Here is an 18223-nt window from a genome sequence, read left to right on the forward strand (position 1 = left end):
TGCATGCAAACAAACATGCCCTGGACAATGCATATACTGCCAGAGAATTTTCTTTGTTTGCACGTCCACAAATGTGCGGTTAATGCACACATGATTCCTTTGCAAGAGGCTTCGGTTTGGTGTTTTAACATCTAAACACCGCCTGTTTTATTGCCAGACAGGGTGAAACCTCTTCTTATATTTTGATGCTGGCAAGGGAGGTCCCTTGATGTTGCTGCTCAACCCGAGCTCTCAATGTTCCTGATAGTGGCATTGCCTTTGTGCTGTTCGCCTTTTGGCGCTGTCCCCTGATCTGACACCGTTTGAGACGAGGCTCTGGTGTGGACCAATCAGTCTCAAAGACAATGCATCGTCATACACTACCAGAGCGTGGATTTTGTTTCGCATGTTCACCGCCAGTAGCGTGTGTGGTTAATGCAGTGCACGATTGCGAAAGATTTCTGTTCGGTGTCGTAACATCTCAACGCCGCCCGCTGTATCGCCAGACAGGGCAAAACCGATTCTTCAGCTCGCACTCGCCAATAACGCTCGTATCTTGGATGCCGCCTCCTGAGAAGCCACCGACCTGGCGCCAGTTAACAAAAAAAATTAGCCGAACGCCAGACCTCCCGACCGCGGAGAGGCGATGGGCCACGTTTGGTAGGTAAAAGATTTAAAAAAAAAAAAAACGGCCCATGCATCACGCGTGGCTTCTGCAACGCCTCGCAATGGCCGCCCGTCAGTCCCTGGAAAGTAATTCATCAGCGGAACGTGAGCCCGACAGGAAGCTGTCGGGGCAAAATGGAACTAATTTGCACGTACGCGATTGTTATTTTTTTTTTCTTCCTCCTTTGATTCGAGTCTCCCGAGATTTGTCGGGAGGCTCGAATTCCGCCAGGGGCAAACGCGACTTCGCACGAGGGTCACATTCGCAATCGCGACGTTACCGTAATCGCTCCCCCCCCTCCCACTCCGCCCCACCGGACGGACGCACGGGCAGCCGGACGAACGTACGGACACACCCGACCAGATGGGGAAAAGCGGACAGACATGGGCAGATGGCATCGATGGATAGACAGAGAGACCGACGAAGCTAATGCCGTAACATTTGAGCTTTTTTTCCCCAACCGAAGATGCCTGCCGAAGCGTTAAAAAAGAGCAAAACCGTGGCAGCCAACTTGTTGACGTGAATATTGATGTCCCTGGGCTCCACCGCTATGAAATGTTAAAAAGCTCCATTAGCCAACAGAGGGCCTCGCGGTCACATCGCGTCTGTTCCCCCTCTGACGGGGACTCCTCTAAAGACTCCGGCCCGCGGCAGGAGCCGACGTCAGCCGTGAGCCCGTCGCGGCGGAAAGAGCCCACCCGGCTTCCTCCGTCCAGAAAAAAAAAGACGAAAAAACATTAAGGCCCATTAAGAATGACAAGGAGGCGCCACTTAACTGAAGCCATCACGCACACCCTCCTACCCTACCCCTCCCACCACCACCGCCGCCCGAAGAAGAAAAAAAACAACAACCCCACGATGGAACACGTCGGGAACGTCGTCGCTGACGTCTCGATTAACGACACGGGACCCCGTGCACGCGCTCACGAGCGTCAAAAACTACATTAAAAATATCAATTGGCACGGGCGACCGCCTTGCATGTCCCGTAACGACGTAGGACTCAACGAGAGAGCTTGGTGGGGGGAGTGGGGGGGGGCAGTGTAGCTGCTACACGTGTAGCTGCTACACGTGTAGCTGCTACACGTGTAGTAGCTACTACACGTGTAGTAGCTACTACACGTGTAGTAGCTACTACACGTGTAGTAGCTACTACACGTGTAGTAGCTACTACACGTGTAGTAGCTACTACACGTGTATGGGGTCTCTATGTGAGTCTATGGGTTCTCTATCGAGTCTATGGGTCTCTGTTGTGAGTCTATGGGGTCTCTATGTTAGCCATTGGGGTTTCCATGTTAGTCATTGGGGTTTCTATGCGAGTCTATCGGTCTCTGTTGTGAGTCTATGGGGTCTCTATGTGAGTTTATGGGTTTCTATGTGAGTCTATGGGGTCTCTATGTGAGACTCTGTTGCGAGTCTATGGCTCTCTATGTGAGTCTATGGGGTTTCTATGTGGGTCTATGGGTTTCTGTTGTGAGTCTATGGGGGTCTCCATGTGAGTCTATGGGTCTCTGTTGCGAGTCTATGGGGTCTTTATGTGAGTCTATGGGGTCTCCATGTGAGTCTATGGGGTCTCTATGTTAGTCTATGGGTCTCTGTTGCGAGTCTATGGGTCTCTATGTGTGTCTATGGGGTCTCCATGTGAGTCTATGGGGTCTCTATGTGAGTCTATGGGTCTCTGTTGCGAGTCTATGGGTCTCTGTTGTGAGTCTATGGGGTCTCTATGTTAGCCATTGGGGTTTCCATGTTAGTCATTGGGGTTTCTATGCGAGTCTATCGGTCTCTGTTGTGAGTCTATGGGGTCTCTATGTGAGTCTATGGGTTTCTATGTGAGTCTATGGGGTCTCTATGTGAGACTCTGTTGCGAGTCTATGGGTATCTATGTGAGTCTATGGGGTTTCTATGTGGGTCTATGGGTTTCTGTTGTGAGTCTATGGGGGTCTCCATGTGAGTCTATGGGTCTCTGTTGCGAGTCTATGGGGTCTTTATGTGAGTCTATGGGGGTCTCCATGTGAGTCTATGGGGTCTCTATGTGAGTCTATGGGTCTCTGTTGCGAGTCTATGGGGTCTCTATGTGAGTCAATGGGTCTCTGTTGCGAGTCTATGGGTCTCTATGTGAGTCTATGGGGGTCTCCATGTGAGTCTATGGGGTCTCTATGTGAGTCTATGGGTCTCTGTTGCGAGTCTATGGGTCTCTATGTGAGTCTATGGGGGTCTCCATGTGAGTCTATGGGGTCTCTATGTGAGTCTATGGGGGTCTCCATGTGAGTCTATGGGGTCTCTATGTGAGTCTATGGGTCTCTACGTGAGTCTATGTGGGTCTCCATGTGAGTCTATGGGTCTCTGTTGCGAGTCTATGGGTCTCTATGTGAGTCTATGGGGTCTCCATGTGAGGCTATGGGTCTCTGTTGCGAGTCTATGGGGTCTCTATGTGAGTCTATGGGGGTCTCCATGTGAGTCTATGGGGGTCTCTATGTGAGTCTATGGGGGTCTCCATGTGAGTCTATGTGGGTCTCCATGTGAGTCTATGGGTCTCTGTTGCAACTTGTTGCACCAGAGAATCCCGGCCGATCTCGGCAATGCCGGCTGGGCGACGGAACTGGGAACGCCATCCCTTCAAATTCCAGCACCGAGGGAGGGTGAGTGAGTAGGGGAGAGTGGGGGGGGGGGGGTCAGGAGGGGAGGGGGGGGGGTCAGGAGGGAGGGGGGGGGGGGCCCTTTGTTAGGGTCGTCGCCACGATCGTCATTAGCGAGCTCGTACCGTTGAACCCTTTGCACCCTTTGGTCCTGGCGGGCCCTGCAAGCACACGGACACACACACACAAAGACAGAGGTGAAGACACGAACCGTTCCCCCCCCCCACCGTGTAGCCTTGACAACAGACCGTCCGTAGGGCAAGCGCTGTCAAGCGAGCGGGCCCTGACGGTGCACCGCGACCACGGGCGGCTTTTTACCTCCCAACAGGGGGGGGGGGGGGGGGGGGGGGTTGCTCGTTAACCCCGGTGCAGTTCGAGCGGCAGCGTCGGACGCGAATCGCCGCGGCCTACCGCTCCCCCCTGCCGCCACACCCCCCGCGACGATGACGGACGCGCGAGGCCGTGCCGGCAAGCACGCGCGCACGCGCGCACGCGCGCGGCAAACATCACCATAAATAAAACAGCTCTATTAAACATTTACGCGCACGCAGACGGGCGGAGTGGTGGATGCTGCGGCGGAGGGTGGTGGTGGTGGTGGGCGGGCGGGCGGGTATGGCGACGGAGCGAGTGAGCGCGCGGCGCGGGGGAGAGCGATAAAAAAATAAAGCGAAGACCGCGAGCGGAGAACTCGCGGGCCCGAAGCGCCTCGTCGACGCTCGCCAATTTGATTGGCGAATTGAGGCCGCCGATGGCTTCCCGCGGGGGTGTCGTCGGGATGGGTCAGCGTAGAGCCCGCGCGTTTGTCGAATTAACTTTTTTTTTGCCGTGGTCAATTTTTATCTTTAAAAAAAAATATATATATATATATTTTTTTTTTTACATATTCATCTGTATCACAGCGCCAACTCGAGCCGGTGCCGGAAAAAAGATTTTCGCTCCGCGCACGCTCCAGGAACGCCGGCCGCGGTCGCGATTTCTTTGGCGGAGAGACCAAGAAAATTCGAATGAACGCACCGCATGTTAACGCCGTCACACGCCGACTCAACGCGGGCGCCCAAAGATTTTTGCCTCTCCGGCGACGTCGTCGCCGCCGCGGGTTCTTTTAAATTATTATTCTAAATCATCATTATTATTATTATTGTGTGGACATCTGCAAGCCCTTTTCGTCTGCGGCGGCACTCCATTGACAGCGTCCACGGTCACGATTTGGGGGAGAAAGAAGACGAAGAAGGAGAAGAAAAAACGGCGACCTGAACGACACGCACGGCGAAGTGCGGAGAAGCGAGGAGGGACGCACGCTCGGAATCGCAATGAGAGGCTGGAGAGGGCGAGAGGAGAGCGCGAGAGAGGGAGAGAGACAGGGAGAGATACAGAAAAGGAGAGAGAGTAGGGAGAGAGAGAAAGGGAAAGAGGGGAACATGTGGATGGGGGGGCGGGGGCACATGCAGTTTGGTAACGAGGTTCACATAGGAGAAAAGTGAGCTGGGGCTTGGGAAGGACTCGGAGTGGGTGGCTGGGTCAGTGGGGGGCTTGGGAAGGACTCGGATTGGGTGGCTGAGTCAGTGGGGGGTTTGGGAAGGACTCGGATTGGGTGGCTGGGTCAGTGGGGGGCTTGGGAAGGACTCGGAGTGGGTGGCTGGGTCAGTGGGGGGCTTGGGAAGAACTCCGATTGGGTGGCTGGGTCAGTGGGGGGCTTGGGAAGGACTCGGAGTGGGTGGCTGGGTCAGTGGGGGACTTGGGAAGGACTCGGAGTGGGTGGCTGGGTCAGTGGGGGACTTGGGAAAGACTCGGATTGGGTGGCTGGGTCAGTGGGGGGCTTGGGAAGGACTCGGATTGGGTGGCTGGGTCAGTGGGGGGCTTGGGAAGGACTCGGATTGGGTGGCTGGGTCAGTGGGGGACTTGGGAAGGACTCGGATTGGGTGGCTGGGTCAGTGGGGGGCTTGGGAAGGACTCGGAGTGGGTGGCTGGGTCAGTGGGGGACTTGGGAAGGACTCGGATTGGGTGGCTGGGTCAGTGGGGGGCTTGGGAAGGACTCGGATTGGGTGGCTGGGTCAGTGGGGGGCTTGGGAAGGACTCGGATTGGGTGGCTGAGTCAGTGGGGGGTTTGGGAAGGACTCGGATTGGGTGGCTGGGTCAGTGGGGGGCTTGGGAAGGACTCGGAGTGGGTGGCTGGGTCAGTGGGGGACTTGGGAAGGACTCGGATTGGGTGGCTGGGTCAGTGGGGGGCTTGGGAAGGACTCGGATTGGGTGGCTGGGTCAGTGGGGGGCTTGGGAAGGACTCGGATTGGATGGCTGAGTCAGTGGGGGGCTTGGGAAGGACTCGGATTGGGTGGCTGGGTCAGTGGGGGGCTTGGGAAGGACTCGGATTGGATGGCTGGGTCAGTGGGGGGCTTGGGAAGGACTCGGAGTGGGTGGCTGGGTCAGTGGGGGGCTTGGGAACGACTCGGATTGGATGGCTGGGTCAGTGGGGGGCTTGGGAACGACTCGGACTGGATGGCTGGGTCAGTGGGGGGCTTGGGAAGGACTTGGAGTGGGTGGGTCGGAAAAGCAAAGTTTGTGGGGACTAATAGCTATTTTATGTACTTCTGAGGCATAAGCAATTGGAAAATAACACTTACTACCCAGGGACAAAAATGGTGTTACATAGTGAATTATCAATTCATCCTTACGATCAGCCACGCGTGTGCGTCGCAGGCAAAAACTACGGAGAGGGGGGGGGCGGACCCCCCCCCTCACCCCCACAAGGCCGGACGCGGGGCTCAGCTCTGGCCTTGGTGGAGACGCGGGGAGAGGGATGGGAGAGTAGGAGAGAGTGGAAGAAAGTGGGAGAGATGGGGGGGGGGTGGGAGAGAGGGGGGGGGGGAGAGTGGGAGAGAGGGGGGAGAGGGGGGGAGAGTGGGAGAGAGGGGAGAGAGAGGGGGAGACGCGGAGAGATGGGGGGGGGGGGAGTGGGAGAGAGGGGGGAGACGCGGAGAGATGGGGGGGGGAGGAAGAGTGGGAGAAAGTGGAAGAGAGTGGGAGAGAGGGGAGAGAGTGGGAGAGAGGGAGAGTGGGGGGGAGAGAGGGGGGGAAGAGTGGGAGATAGGGGGGGTGGAAGAGAGGGGGGAGAGTGGGAGAGAGGGGGGGAGAGAGGGGGGGAGAGAGTGGGAGAGGAGGGGGGGTGGGAGAGAGGGGGGGAGAGAGTGGGAGAGAGGGGGGGTGGGAGAGAGGGGGGGAAGAGTGGGAGAGATGGGGGGAGAGTGGGAGAGAGTGGTAGGATAGATGGGGGGAGAGTTTGAGATAGGGGGGTGAGAGTGGGAGAGAAGGGGGGGGGGGGGAGTGGGAGAGAGAGGGAGAGAGAGGGGGGAGAGAGGGGGGGGAGAGAGTGGGAGAGAGGGGGGTGAAAGAGAGGGGGGGAGAGTGGGAGAGAGGGGGGGAGTGGGAGAGAGTGTGAGAGAGGGGGGGGGGAGAGTGGGAGAGAGAAGGGGGGGGAGAGGGGGAGACGCGGAGAGAGGGGGGAGATGGTGGGAGAGAGGGGGGGGAGTGGGAGAGAGGGGGAGAAAGGGGGGGAGAGAGTGGGAGAGAGGGGGGGTGGAAGAAAAAGGGGGGGAGTGGGAGAGAGGGGGGGGAGAGAGGGAGACGCAGAGAGAGGGGGGGAGAGAGTGGGAGAGGGGGGGGAGTGGGAGAGAGGGGGGAGAAAGGGGGAGGACGCGGAGAGAGGGGGGAGAGAGTGGAAGAGAGGGGGGGAGAGTGGGAGAGAGTGGGAGAGAGGGGGGTGGAAGAGAGGGGGGGGGGGAGAGTGGGAGAGAGAAGGGGGGGAGAGAGGGAGAGAGGGGGGGGAGAGTGGGAGAGAGTGGGAGAGAGGGGGGTGGAAGAGAGGGGGGGAGGAGGGGAGAGAGAAGGGGGGGAGAGGGAGACGCGGAGAGAGGGGGGGAGAGAGTGGGAGAGAGGGGGGGGAGTGGGAGATAGGGGGGAAGAGTGGGAGAGAAGGGGGGGGGAGTGGGAGTGAGAGGGAGAGAGTGGGGGATAGTGGAGAGAGTGGGAGACAGGGGGGGGAAGAGTTGGAGAGAAGGGGGGGAGAGAGTGGGAGAGAGAGTGGGGGTGGGGGAGGGGGGGGGGGGAGACGCGGAGAGAGGGGGGGAAGAGAGTGAGAGAGTGGGAGAGCGGGGGGGCCGCAAGAGCTGACTAATTGGTGTAGGGAAAACGTCGTGGCCATGAAACATGAATGAGACGGGGGATGGGGGGAGAGAGGGAGGGATGGAGGGGGGGCGGCATCCAATTAAACTGCCCGCAGGATCCATCTGAACGCAGGGGGGGGGGGGAGGGGGTGACATGGGGGGGGTGGAGGGTAAAATGAATATTCAGTGTAGCAGGGCAGGTGAATGTATAATTCACGTCCCTGTGATGCGCAGATCGTGAGTTCTGCTGTGGGAACCTCTCCAAGAGAGCCGTGACTTTTTATATCTTGCGGAGGGGGCGAGGCAAAGGCGCAGCCCTGCAAACGCTCGCTCGCACCACCGCTGGAGGTAGAGCCTGGAGGGTGATTGGCCCACTCGTCCACACTGACCCAATCGTGCGAGAGAAGAGGCCGCGTGTGGGCGTGGGTGGGTTACCCACACTTTACCCCACCGCGCCAGCCGGGGGGTGGGGGGGGGGGGGGTGGGGGGTCGCCCGCACACAGGGGGACACTCAGGGGGACACTCAGGGGGTCAAGACGGAGACACGGGGATCCAGGGGCCGTGGTGCAGGGGACGCACGCGCGCTCGATGCGACTCAAATATGGGGAAGCGGAGAGTTAAAAGGAGAAGAGAAGGGGATTTCTTTTTTTTATTTACGTTGTTGTTAACTTTTTAAAAGTACGTTGTGACTTTCTTTCAATTAACGTTGTTGTTACTTTTTTATTTACATTGTTGTTACTTTTTTTAATTAACGTTGCAAAAAAAAAGAAATTCTATTTGAGTTGTCAATCTTTTCATTCACGTTGCTGTTAGTTTTTTTAACCTCACGTCGTTACTTGTTTTCGCTCGTAATGATGTCAGTGGGAGGCATTCGCGTTTTACCTCCGTGGCCCTGCGACGTCAATTATTCACCGTGAAGAGGCGCCCATAACGCGGGCTTATTTTCGGGTCGCAACGCGTAAATATACAAATTTTCTTGCTGTGGTTTTCACGCCTGATGATGATTGCTTGTGTTGCAGTCGAAACGTCGTGAGAATTTTATTGTTTTATATTTTTATTATATTATTTGTTTCCATTCTACGTGACTTAACCGAAAGAATAAATAATATGAATCCCTGCAGTCACGAAAGCTTTAAATCAAAATTTAAATGCTGCGTCGTTCAAGTGGGAAGCTGAGTGTGGGACACGGGTGAAAAAAATATAAAAATGTACTCCTAATAATCAAGATTGATTTATCCGTTGTCCTTCCCCCCCCCCCCCACGCCATCCACCAACCGCACCTCCGATTCAGCGCGGCTGCCCACGTACGGTGCGAAGAAAGTTCAGCGCTCGTGCGCCTGTCGCTCGGCCAACCGTCCGTCGCCCGTCGCTCGGCTAGTCGGCCTCGCCCCCCTGAGCGGGCGACGCGGGGAGGTGGCGACGGCTGGGGACTGGCATGGGTGAGGTAGCTGGACCGCCGACGGGGTGAATAGCAGGCGAGGCGGACGACGACGAGAAAAGCAGCGAGGGTCAGGAGAGTTTGATGCGATGTCAAGTGGCGGATGGTCATGTGAGTGGTGCGACCGGTGAGCGGTTATATCAGCAAGTTGGTAACCGGTGGAGGGCGAGCGTCTGGTGAGGACCGGGGTGAGTTTGTCCCGCGATGCGAGGCGGTCACGTCGCCCCGTCTGTAGGACGGCAGCAGTGGCTGTGTGCCGCCGTGAGGAGGCACGCCTTGGCACGAGTTACCGTGACCCCCTGCCACCCTTCCCACCCATCCCTCCTCCACCCCTCCCCGTTACGGACGCACGGACGACAACGCTTTCAACTTTGGCCTGGAAGGCGTGCAAGCATGAGCAGCAAAAAAAAATCTCATCAAATCGGTTTCAATTCACGGAGCCTCGGAATCAAGGAACACGTGTCGATGCGGGCTTAGCAAAATCAGGGGGCGCTAAGCAATCCGCCGATGGGGCTGATTCGCGCTGCCAAATTACCAGTCGCCAGCTCGCCGGATTGGCGACGGCCCTGTGCCAGCTCCTACCCCAGCAAAGCCAGGGCACCCCAAGGGGAGGGTGGTCGTTTCACGCACCATCCGCGCGTGATCTGCCAACCCTCGCTGCTGCTGGCTTTGTCGGCAGCCGTGCGGCGGCGGCGGCAGGCATGGCCACCGCCGTCGCCGCCCGGCCGAGAATAATTCCCGATGCGGAGTTCTGCTCGATACCGCCCGAGATTGAGCGCGCGCGTAATGTTGGCTCGAGCGTCGAGGTCCTTGAGAACGTTTTAAAAAAAAAAAAAAACGGCTCGTCATTGTAACAACCGGCAAAGAAAATGTAAATCAGATTGCGACGAGCCTATGAACCGAAGGCTGGCATCACCTACACCACCGCACCCGGCCCCCCCCAAACCACACTGCTACTTGAAAGCAGCGGTCAGTTTTCTTTATTGTTGCTTGCCCGGTAATACTAATCTCAAAATGCTTGGGCCTCGAGAATATCTTGGGCCGAGAGTATTTGGGCATTCGCGGGCCACGTCGGCCGTCTGGCACGCGCGGCTCGGAAGCGACGGGGGGGCGGGCGAGCCGGGAATCCTCCAGCCAGCGGTGGATAGAACACGGCTGACGTTGATCGCGGCGATGGCGGCGGTGGTGACTTGCGATGGGATCTTACCGGAAGTCCTGGAGGTCCACCCGGGCCTACTGGTCCTGATGGTCCGGAAAATCCCTGAAATCGGAGGGGATGAGAACAAGAGGGAGGAGGGAGAGGGAGGGGAGGGAGGAAGAGGAGGTTAGGATGAGGAAGAGCAGCAGGGGAGCGAGGATTAAGGAGGTCGGTCGGGACGATGAGCAAGTGAACAAGGAGGTTGGGGTTCAGAGCAGGTGGAGGAGTGAAGAGAGACCAGGAAGAGGGGAGTGAAGAGTGAGTAGGGTGAGGTGCAAGGAGGAGGGGTGGGAGCAGGAGGAGGTTAGGGTTATGGATGGGAGGAGGAGGAGGTCGAGGAGGAGGGAGGATGAGGAGGGAGCAGGAGGAGGGGAGGAGATGATGGAGGAGGTTGGAGGTAGTTAGGGTTGAGGGGGAGAGGGCGAGGGTTAACACGCAATAATCACTGCGCTCGATCGCCGCACGCGTTAATCCCACGCTCTCTCTCCCTGTATCAGGGGACAGAGAGAGAGGGAGAGAGAGAGCGGCGTAGACACACGCGGGGTCACGCGGGGTCACGCGCGCTCCCCCCTCGTAGACCACGCGTAGCCGTGGTGCAGGGAGACCCACAGGGGGTCACACAGGGGGGGGGGGCAGAGGGGTTACAGGGGGACTAATAGGGGGACTCACAGGGGGACACACGGCGGGGGGCAGAGGGGGTACAAGGGGACTCACAGGGGGACTCACAGGGAGACACGGGGGGGGGGCAGAGGGGTTACAGGGGGACTAACAGGGGAACTCAGAGGGAGACACGGGGGGGGGCAGAGGGGGTACAAGGGGACTCACAGGGGGACTCAGAGGGAGACACGGGGGGGCAGAGGGGGTACAAGAGGACTCACAGGGGGACTCAGAGTGAGACACGGGGGGGCAGAGGGGGTACAAGGGGACTCACAGGGGGACACCCACGGGGTAAAGAGGGACACACAGAGGGGGTACAGGGGCTGTGGTGCAGGGGAACACACAGAGGGGTACTCACAACGTCTCCCTTGGGCCCCGGGAGACCCCCGATACCGGGCTCTCCGCGATCCCCTTTATCCCCTTGATCTCCCGGGGGGCCGATGAGCCCGATGAGCCCAGGGTGGCCCTGAGAACGACAGAATCGTGGTGGAGGTTGCCGGGCGAGCGGGGCCACAACACGCCAAGCAGCACCGGCAGGTTCGAGTCGCGCAACGGTAGTCTATGTGTCTCTGTGTTGAGTCTATGTGTCTCTGTGTTGAGTATATGGGTCTCTGTGTTGAGTCTGTGGGTCTCTGTGTTGAGTCTGTGGGTCTCTGTGTTGAGTCTATGGGTCTCTGTGTTGAGTCTATAGGTCTCTGTGTGAGTCTATGGATCTCTGTGTTGAGTCTATGGGTCTCTGTGTTGAGTCTATGGGTCTCTGTGTTGAGTCTCTGTGATGAGTCTATGGATCTCCGTGTTGAGTCTATGGATCTCTGTGTTGAGTCTGTGGGTCTCTGTGTTGGGTCTATGGGTCTCTGTGTGAGTCTATGGATCTCTGTGTTGAGTCTATGGGTCTCTGTGTTGAGTCTATGGATCTCCGTGTTGAGTATATGGGTCTCTGTGTTGAGTCTATGGATCTCTGTGTTGAGTCTATGGATCTCTATGTGAGTCTATGGGTCTCAGTGTGAGTCTCTGTTTGAGTCTATGGGTCTCTGTGTTAGTCTATGGGTCTCTGTGTGAGTCTATTGGTCTCCGTGTGAGTCTCTTTGTGAGTCTATGGGTCTCTGTGTTGAGTCTATAGATCTCTTTGTTGAGTCTATGGATCTCTGTGTTGAGTCTATGGATTTCTGTGTTGAGTCTATGGGTCTCTGTGTGAGTCTATGGGTCTCTTTGTGAGTCTATGGGTCTCTGTGTGATGCTCTGTGTGAGTCTATGGGTCTCTGTGTTGAGTCTATGTGTGAGTCTATGGGTCTCTGTATTGAGTCGATGGGTCTCTGTGTGAGTCTATGTGGCTCTGTGTGAGTCTCTGTGTGAGTCTATGGGTCTCTGTGTGAGTCTATGAGTGTCTGTGTTAGTCTATGGGTCTATGTATGAGTCTCTGTGTGAATCTATGGGTCTCTGTGTGAGTCTATGGGTATCTGTGTGAGTCTATGGGTCTCTATGTTGAGTCTATGGGTCTCTGTGTGAGTCTATGGGCCTCTGTGTGAATCTCTGTGTGAGTCTATGGGTCTCTGTGTGAGTTTATGGGTCTATGTGTGAGTCTTTGTGTGAGTCTATGGGTCTCTGTGTGAGACTATGGGTATCTGCGTGAGTCTATGGGCCTCTGTGTTGAGTCTATGGATCTCTGTCTGAGTCTCTGTGTGAGTCTATGGGTCTTTTTGTTGAGTCGATGGGTCTCTGTGTGAGTCTATGGGCCTCTGTGTGAGTCTCTGTGTGAGTCTATGGGTCTCTGTTTGAGTCTATGAGTCTCTGTGTGAGTCTATGGGTCTATGTGTGAGTCTTTGTGTGAGTCTATGGGTCTCTGTGTGAGACTATGGGTATCTCTGTGAGTCTATGGGTCTATGTGTGAGTCTTTGTGTGAGTCTATGGGTCTCTGTGAGACTATGGGTATCTGTGTGAGTCTATGGGTCTATGTGTGAGTCTTTTTGTGAGTCTATGGGTCTCTGTGTGAGGCTATGAGTCTCTGTGTTAGTCTATGGGTCTATGTATGAGTCTCTGTGTGAATCTATGGGTCTCTGTGTGAGAATATGGGTATCTGTGTGAGTCTATGGGTCTCTATGTTGAGTCTATGGGTCTCTGTGTGAGTCTATGGGCCTCTGTGTGAGTCTCTGTGTGAGTCTATGGATCTCTGTGTGAGTCTATGAGTCTCTGTGTGAGTCTATGGGTCTATGTGTGAGTCTTTGTGTGAGTCTATGGGTCTCTGTGTGAGACTATGGGTATCTGCGTGAGTCTATGGGCCTCTGTGTTGAGTCTATGGATCTCTGTCTGAGTCTCTGTGTGAGTCTATGGGTCTTTTTGTTGAGTCGATGGGTCTCTGTGTGAGTCTATGAGTCTCTGTGTGAGTCTATGGGTCTCTGTGTTGAGTCTATGGGTATCTCTGTTGAGTCTATGGGTCTCTGTCTTGAGTCTATGGGTTCTCTGTGTGAGTCTATGGGTCTCTGTGTTGAGTCTATGGATCTCTGTCTGAGTCTCTGTGTGAGTCTATGGATCTCTGTGTGAGTTTATGAGTCTCTGTGTGAGTCTATGGGTCTATGTGTGAGTCTTTGTGTGAGTCTATGGGTCTCTGTGTGAGACTATGGGTATCTGTGTGAGTCTATGGGCCTCTGTGTTGAGTCTATGGATCTCTGTCTGAGTCTCTGTGTGAGTCTATGGGCCTCTGTGTGAGTCTCTGTGTGAGTCTATGGATCTCTGTCTGAGTCTCTGTGTGAGTCTATGGATCTCTGTGTGAGTTTATGAGTCTCTGTGTGAGTCTATGGGTCTATGTGTGAGTCTTTGTGTGAGTCTATGGGTCTCTGTGTGAGACTATGGGTATCTGTGTGAGTCTATGGGCCTCTGTGTTGAGTCTATGGATCTCTGTCTGAGTCTCTGTGTGAGTCTATGGGCCTCTGTGTGAGTCTCTGTGTGAGTCTATGGATCTCTGTCTGAGTCTCTGTGTGAGTCTATGGATCTCCGTGCTCGTCGGATGTGCGAGGTGAGCGCGGGCGAGTGGCTGGATACGAATCGGCGAGTGCGGGATCGTCAGATTCCCCCCCCCCTCCCCATCTAATTCTCGAAAACTCACCACGGTATAGACTCTCGATTATCCGCGCTAATGGCGGGGAAGGATGGTCGCGGATAATTCAAACATCGTGGATAATCCCCCACGTCGCTGCCCCTCCCTCCCTCCCTCCCTCCCTCCCTCCCTCCCTCCCTCCCTCCCTCCCTCCCTCCCTCCCTCCCTCCCTCCCTCCCTCCCTCCCTCCCTCCCTCCCCTCCCTCCCTCCCTCCCTCCCTCCCTCCCTCCCTCCCCTCCCTCTCCTCCGTCTGTCACTGTAATCCCGAGTGTGCGCGCTCGTTCACGCGTCTTTGCGCACTTTAACGCCTCGAGTTTTACCCACATCGCCCCCGGAACGTGACGAGGCCCGGACCCCGTGGGCAGCCCTCGCCTGTACCCCATGGGCAACCCTCACCCGGATCCCCGTGGGCAAACCCTCACCCGGACCCGGGAGGGGGCTCGCGCGAATATGACGCGGAAGGGAAGTAGGGGGGGGGGGGAAAAAGTGAAATTCTGCATTTGGAATGGAAATCACTCAAAAAAATATATATATACATAAGGAATTGTATAACATTACCCAGCGGCCCATTTGAATGGCGCACCCACAAACCCCGTCGTTGCGCTGCGACTGAACGCCAACGGTCGCGTCGCGACACTCCGCTCATTGGGTTTTCCTTCGTGTGTCCAATAGTCCTCCACCTCCTCCGCCGCGGTGTTTGTAAAAAGGCAGCTTTTGGTGTATTGGTGGGGTGGGGGATGCTGGCACGGGGGTGGCGGTGGAACAGGACGGCTCGCCGGGCCTGCGATCCAGAGTTCGTCGGTTGGATCTCCAGTTGCGCCATGGTGGCTAGGAGACGTTAACTACCTCGCCTGGTGTACAGGAGGTCGTGGGTTCAACCCAGACGCTGACGCCACGGTGGCTAGGAGATGTTAACTTCCTCGCCTGGTATACAGGAGGTCGTGGGTTCAACCCAGACCCTGACGCCATGGTGGCTATGAGATGTTAACTACCTCGCCTGGTACACAGGAGGTCGTGGGTTCAACCCAGACCCTGACGCCACGGTGGCTAGGAGATGTTAACTACCTCGCCTGGTACACAGGAGGTCGTGGGTTCAAAACCGACCCTGACGCCTGCTGCTGTATATCTGGAGTGTGGATTTTTCTCCGGGTCCTCCGATTTTTCCCTCCACAATTAGAATCAACATCACGCATTTGGAGTGTTTGACTGCTACACATTTCCACCTGATGATGATCAGCCGCTTCGTTTGGCTATAATTCGTGATTGCCAGATGGTACCCCTCTGACAAAACAGCGACACAGTTCAGTGGGGCCATACCTGGTCAAATAATAAGTAATATATATAAAAAAACCACGCTTTAATGAAATGTACCATACAAATAATGGAAGAACTCCACGACTCCAGGAAGTGGCCTCTAAGCTTGCCACAACGTAATGGGCCGTGGTGAATTACAGCCAACGTCAGTTGACCGTGGACAAGCCGAAAATAACATAAACAAATATAATGTTTTAAAATATGTTTATTTTTTATTTTTTAATGATAGAATATAGTATTGTCATCAGTATGACATAACTATACCAAGTTTGAAGCCGATACCACATTGGGAAGTGGGTTAAAATTGAGTTGCAAGATTTGAGGATACAATAGTCAGTGAGTTAAATAAAAGCGTGTAATAAAAACAAGTAGTTTAGTTTCCCTGCGAAGCAGCTGAAACAATGAAGGTACATTTTAAAAATCTCTCCCCCCATCCACCCCTCCCACCTACTAACAACAACCGCCAATTCGCCATGAAATGGCGGTGACGTCACCACGACGCTTGTGCCAGGCTAGGTGCACCTTAAGGCCACGTGAAGTGTCGAACGCCCACTGGCAGGTCACGGGACAGACCCAGGTGCCACGGGTCGACTGACTGAGATGACTGGCCGATGCACCACCTGTGCCCCCTAATGTGCCAAGTCGCTGCGTTTTAGCCACCCGGCGCTCCGCTCGTTGTTGTGAGCGTTGCCCCTCTGCCCTCCGTTGTTGCTGGAGGGCGACTGCCTCCAACTGCCCAGTAGCGTCCTTCACGAGCCTCCCCCACAGAGGCCGATCTTGACACCGCTGGTACCGGTCATCGGCAAGTCCACTCAGCTCCACGTCCTCCTGTACCAAGTCACTCCATCTCTTCTCTAGCCCGTGCCGCGCCCGTTAAGCCCACTCTAGCCCGCTGAACAAAAGCTGTTTCGGCATGCGGTGGCTGGGCATGCGGGCTGCATGACCCATCCACCACCGCCACCACCGCCACTGTCTACCGAGCGGTGTTAATGGGTTCCCCCCGCTGTGGTGAAGCCGATCAGCAGCAGGTGAAAATGGAAAAGTCCCAGGACCGGTTCAGGTGTCGTTCGCCGCTGATGTTAGCCGTGGCCGGGAATCGAACTCGGGCGGACGGGGTTCGTTGGAGCGGCACGCTCATCATGATGCTATGGCGCACTGCACATGCAACCAACTCGCAACCAACACACACCCGCTCCAGCTCATGCAAAAATAATTCACGAGCAAACGCAGACACGCACGCACCCGCAATCCTACACGTACACACACAAAGATCCCCCCGTGTAACCTTAACAGACTGTAGGGGCAAGTGCTGTCAGCGAGTAGCACCTATGAAGGCCGGAACGGCACACGAGGGAGTGGGAGGCCAGCACCACGCCCGGCCGCCTTTGTCTCCCCAGCGGCGACGTTTACACACCGCACCAGGTACTCATTTGAGGCTGAGTCGACCTCAGGGAGGCCCAGGACCGGTTCAGAAAATCGTTGCCGGTGTTCGTGGCCGTGAGCGGGAATCGAACTCGGGTCGCCGGGTTCATAGCGCAGCGCGCTAATCATGACACTACCGCTCCCGACGCACGCATACACACAGGCACATATGCACGTACACACACAAGCATGCCTCTAGGCACACGCACAAACACCTATGCACACGAGCATAGACACAAAGACAAAGATCACCCCCCAGCCCATATAGAGTTTGACAGACTGTTGGGACAAGTGCTGTTAGCGAGCACCTATTAAAGCTGGCACGGCACACGTGGGCGTGGATGGCCAGATCGACGACTTGCCGCCTGTCATTTCCCGGTGGCAAATAAGTACACGTCCGCAAACGGGTACTCATTTGTTAAGGCGGAGCCGACCTAGGGGAGGCCCAGGACCAGTTCAGATATGCATTGCCGGCGTTGGCCGCGAGTGGGTTCATCAGAACGCGCGGTGCGACGCTGCTTCTCCCCACACGTGGAAACGTTCACACACACACAGAGACACAAAGATAAAGATCCCCCATATAGCCTTAACAGACTGTAGGGGCAAGTGCTGTTAGTGAGTACCACACACGTACACACACACACACACACGTACACACACACACACGTACACAAAGACAAAGATCCCCCATATAGCCTTAACAGACTGTAGGGGCAAGTGCTGTTAGCGAGCACCTATGAAGGCCGGAACGGTACACGAGGGGGTGGGTGGCCAGCACCACGCCCGACCGCCTTTGTCTCCCTAGTGGCAATGTTTAGACACCGCACCAGGTACTCATTTGAGGCTGAGTCGACCTAGGGGAGGCCCGGGACCGGTTCAGATAATCGTCACTGGTGTTGGCCGTGAGCGGGAATCGAACCCGGGTCGCCAGGTTTATAGCGCAGCGCGCTAACCGCTACACTATCTGAGACACACACACAGAGACACACACAGACACACACAGAGACACACAGAGACACACAACAACAACCGCCATTCGCCACTAAGTGGCGGTGACGTCACCACGACGTTTGTGCCAGGCCATGTGCACCTTGAGGCCACGTGAAGTGTCGAACGCCCGCTGGCAGGAGGTCACGGGGCAGATCCAGGTGCCACGGGTCGACTGACTGAGATGACTGGCTGATGCACCACTTGTGCCTCCTACTGTGCCAGCATGCTGTGCTTTAGCCACCCGGCGCTCCGCTCGTTTTTGTGAGCGTCGCTCCTCCGCTCTCCGTTGTTGTTGGAGGGCGACTGCCTCCAACTGCCCAGTAGCGTCCTTCACGAGCCTCCTCCACAGAGGCCGATCTTGACACCGCTGGTACCAGTCATCGGCAAGTCCACTCAGCTCCACGTCCTCCTGTACCAAATCACTCCATCTCTTCTCTAGCCCGTGCCGCGCCCATTTAGGCCCCTCGATCCGGCCGAACAAAAGCTGTTTCGGCATGCGGTGGCTGGGCATGCGGGCTACATGACCCAGCCAACGCAGCCTTGCCTGCCGGAGGAGCTCACCGATGGGACCGTGCCCAGATCTTTCAAGGATTTGTGAGCTCCTCACACAATCCAGCCTGGTTAAACCCAGGATGGATCGTAGGCAGGCCAGCCTAAATGTTTCTAACCGGCGAA

General features: G+C 56.1%; 1 protein-coding gene across 5 annotated transcripts in view; it reads right to left on the reverse strand.

The window, feature by feature from the left end:
* LOC116955358 (uncharacterized) overlaps positions 1 to 18223 on the reverse strand; it is a 378574-nt gene that overhangs the window by 26492 nt on the left and 333859 nt on the right. For all 5 annotated transcript variants that reach the window (XM_076053062.1, XM_076053060.1, XM_076053059.1 and 2 more), the window contains 3 exons: positions 11089 to 11196; positions 10083 to 10136; positions 3406 to 3441 (listed from right to left, as the gene is read on the reverse strand). In XM_076053062.1, the coding sequence (XP_075909177.1) occupies positions 3406 to 3441; positions 10083 to 10136; positions 11089 to 11196 (198 nt within the window). The remainder of the gene's footprint in view (positions 1 to 3405; positions 3442 to 10082; positions 10137 to 11088; positions 11197 to 18223) is intronic.

This window comes from Petromyzon marinus, chromosome 59, assembly GCF_048934315.1.
Source record: "Petromyzon marinus isolate PM22_M1 ecotype Great Lakes invasive population chromosome 59, UKy_Petmar_22M1.pri1.0, whole genome shotgun sequence".
Taxonomy (NCBI): Eukaryota; Metazoa; Chordata; class Hyperoartia; order Petromyzontiformes; family Petromyzontidae; genus Petromyzon; species Petromyzon marinus.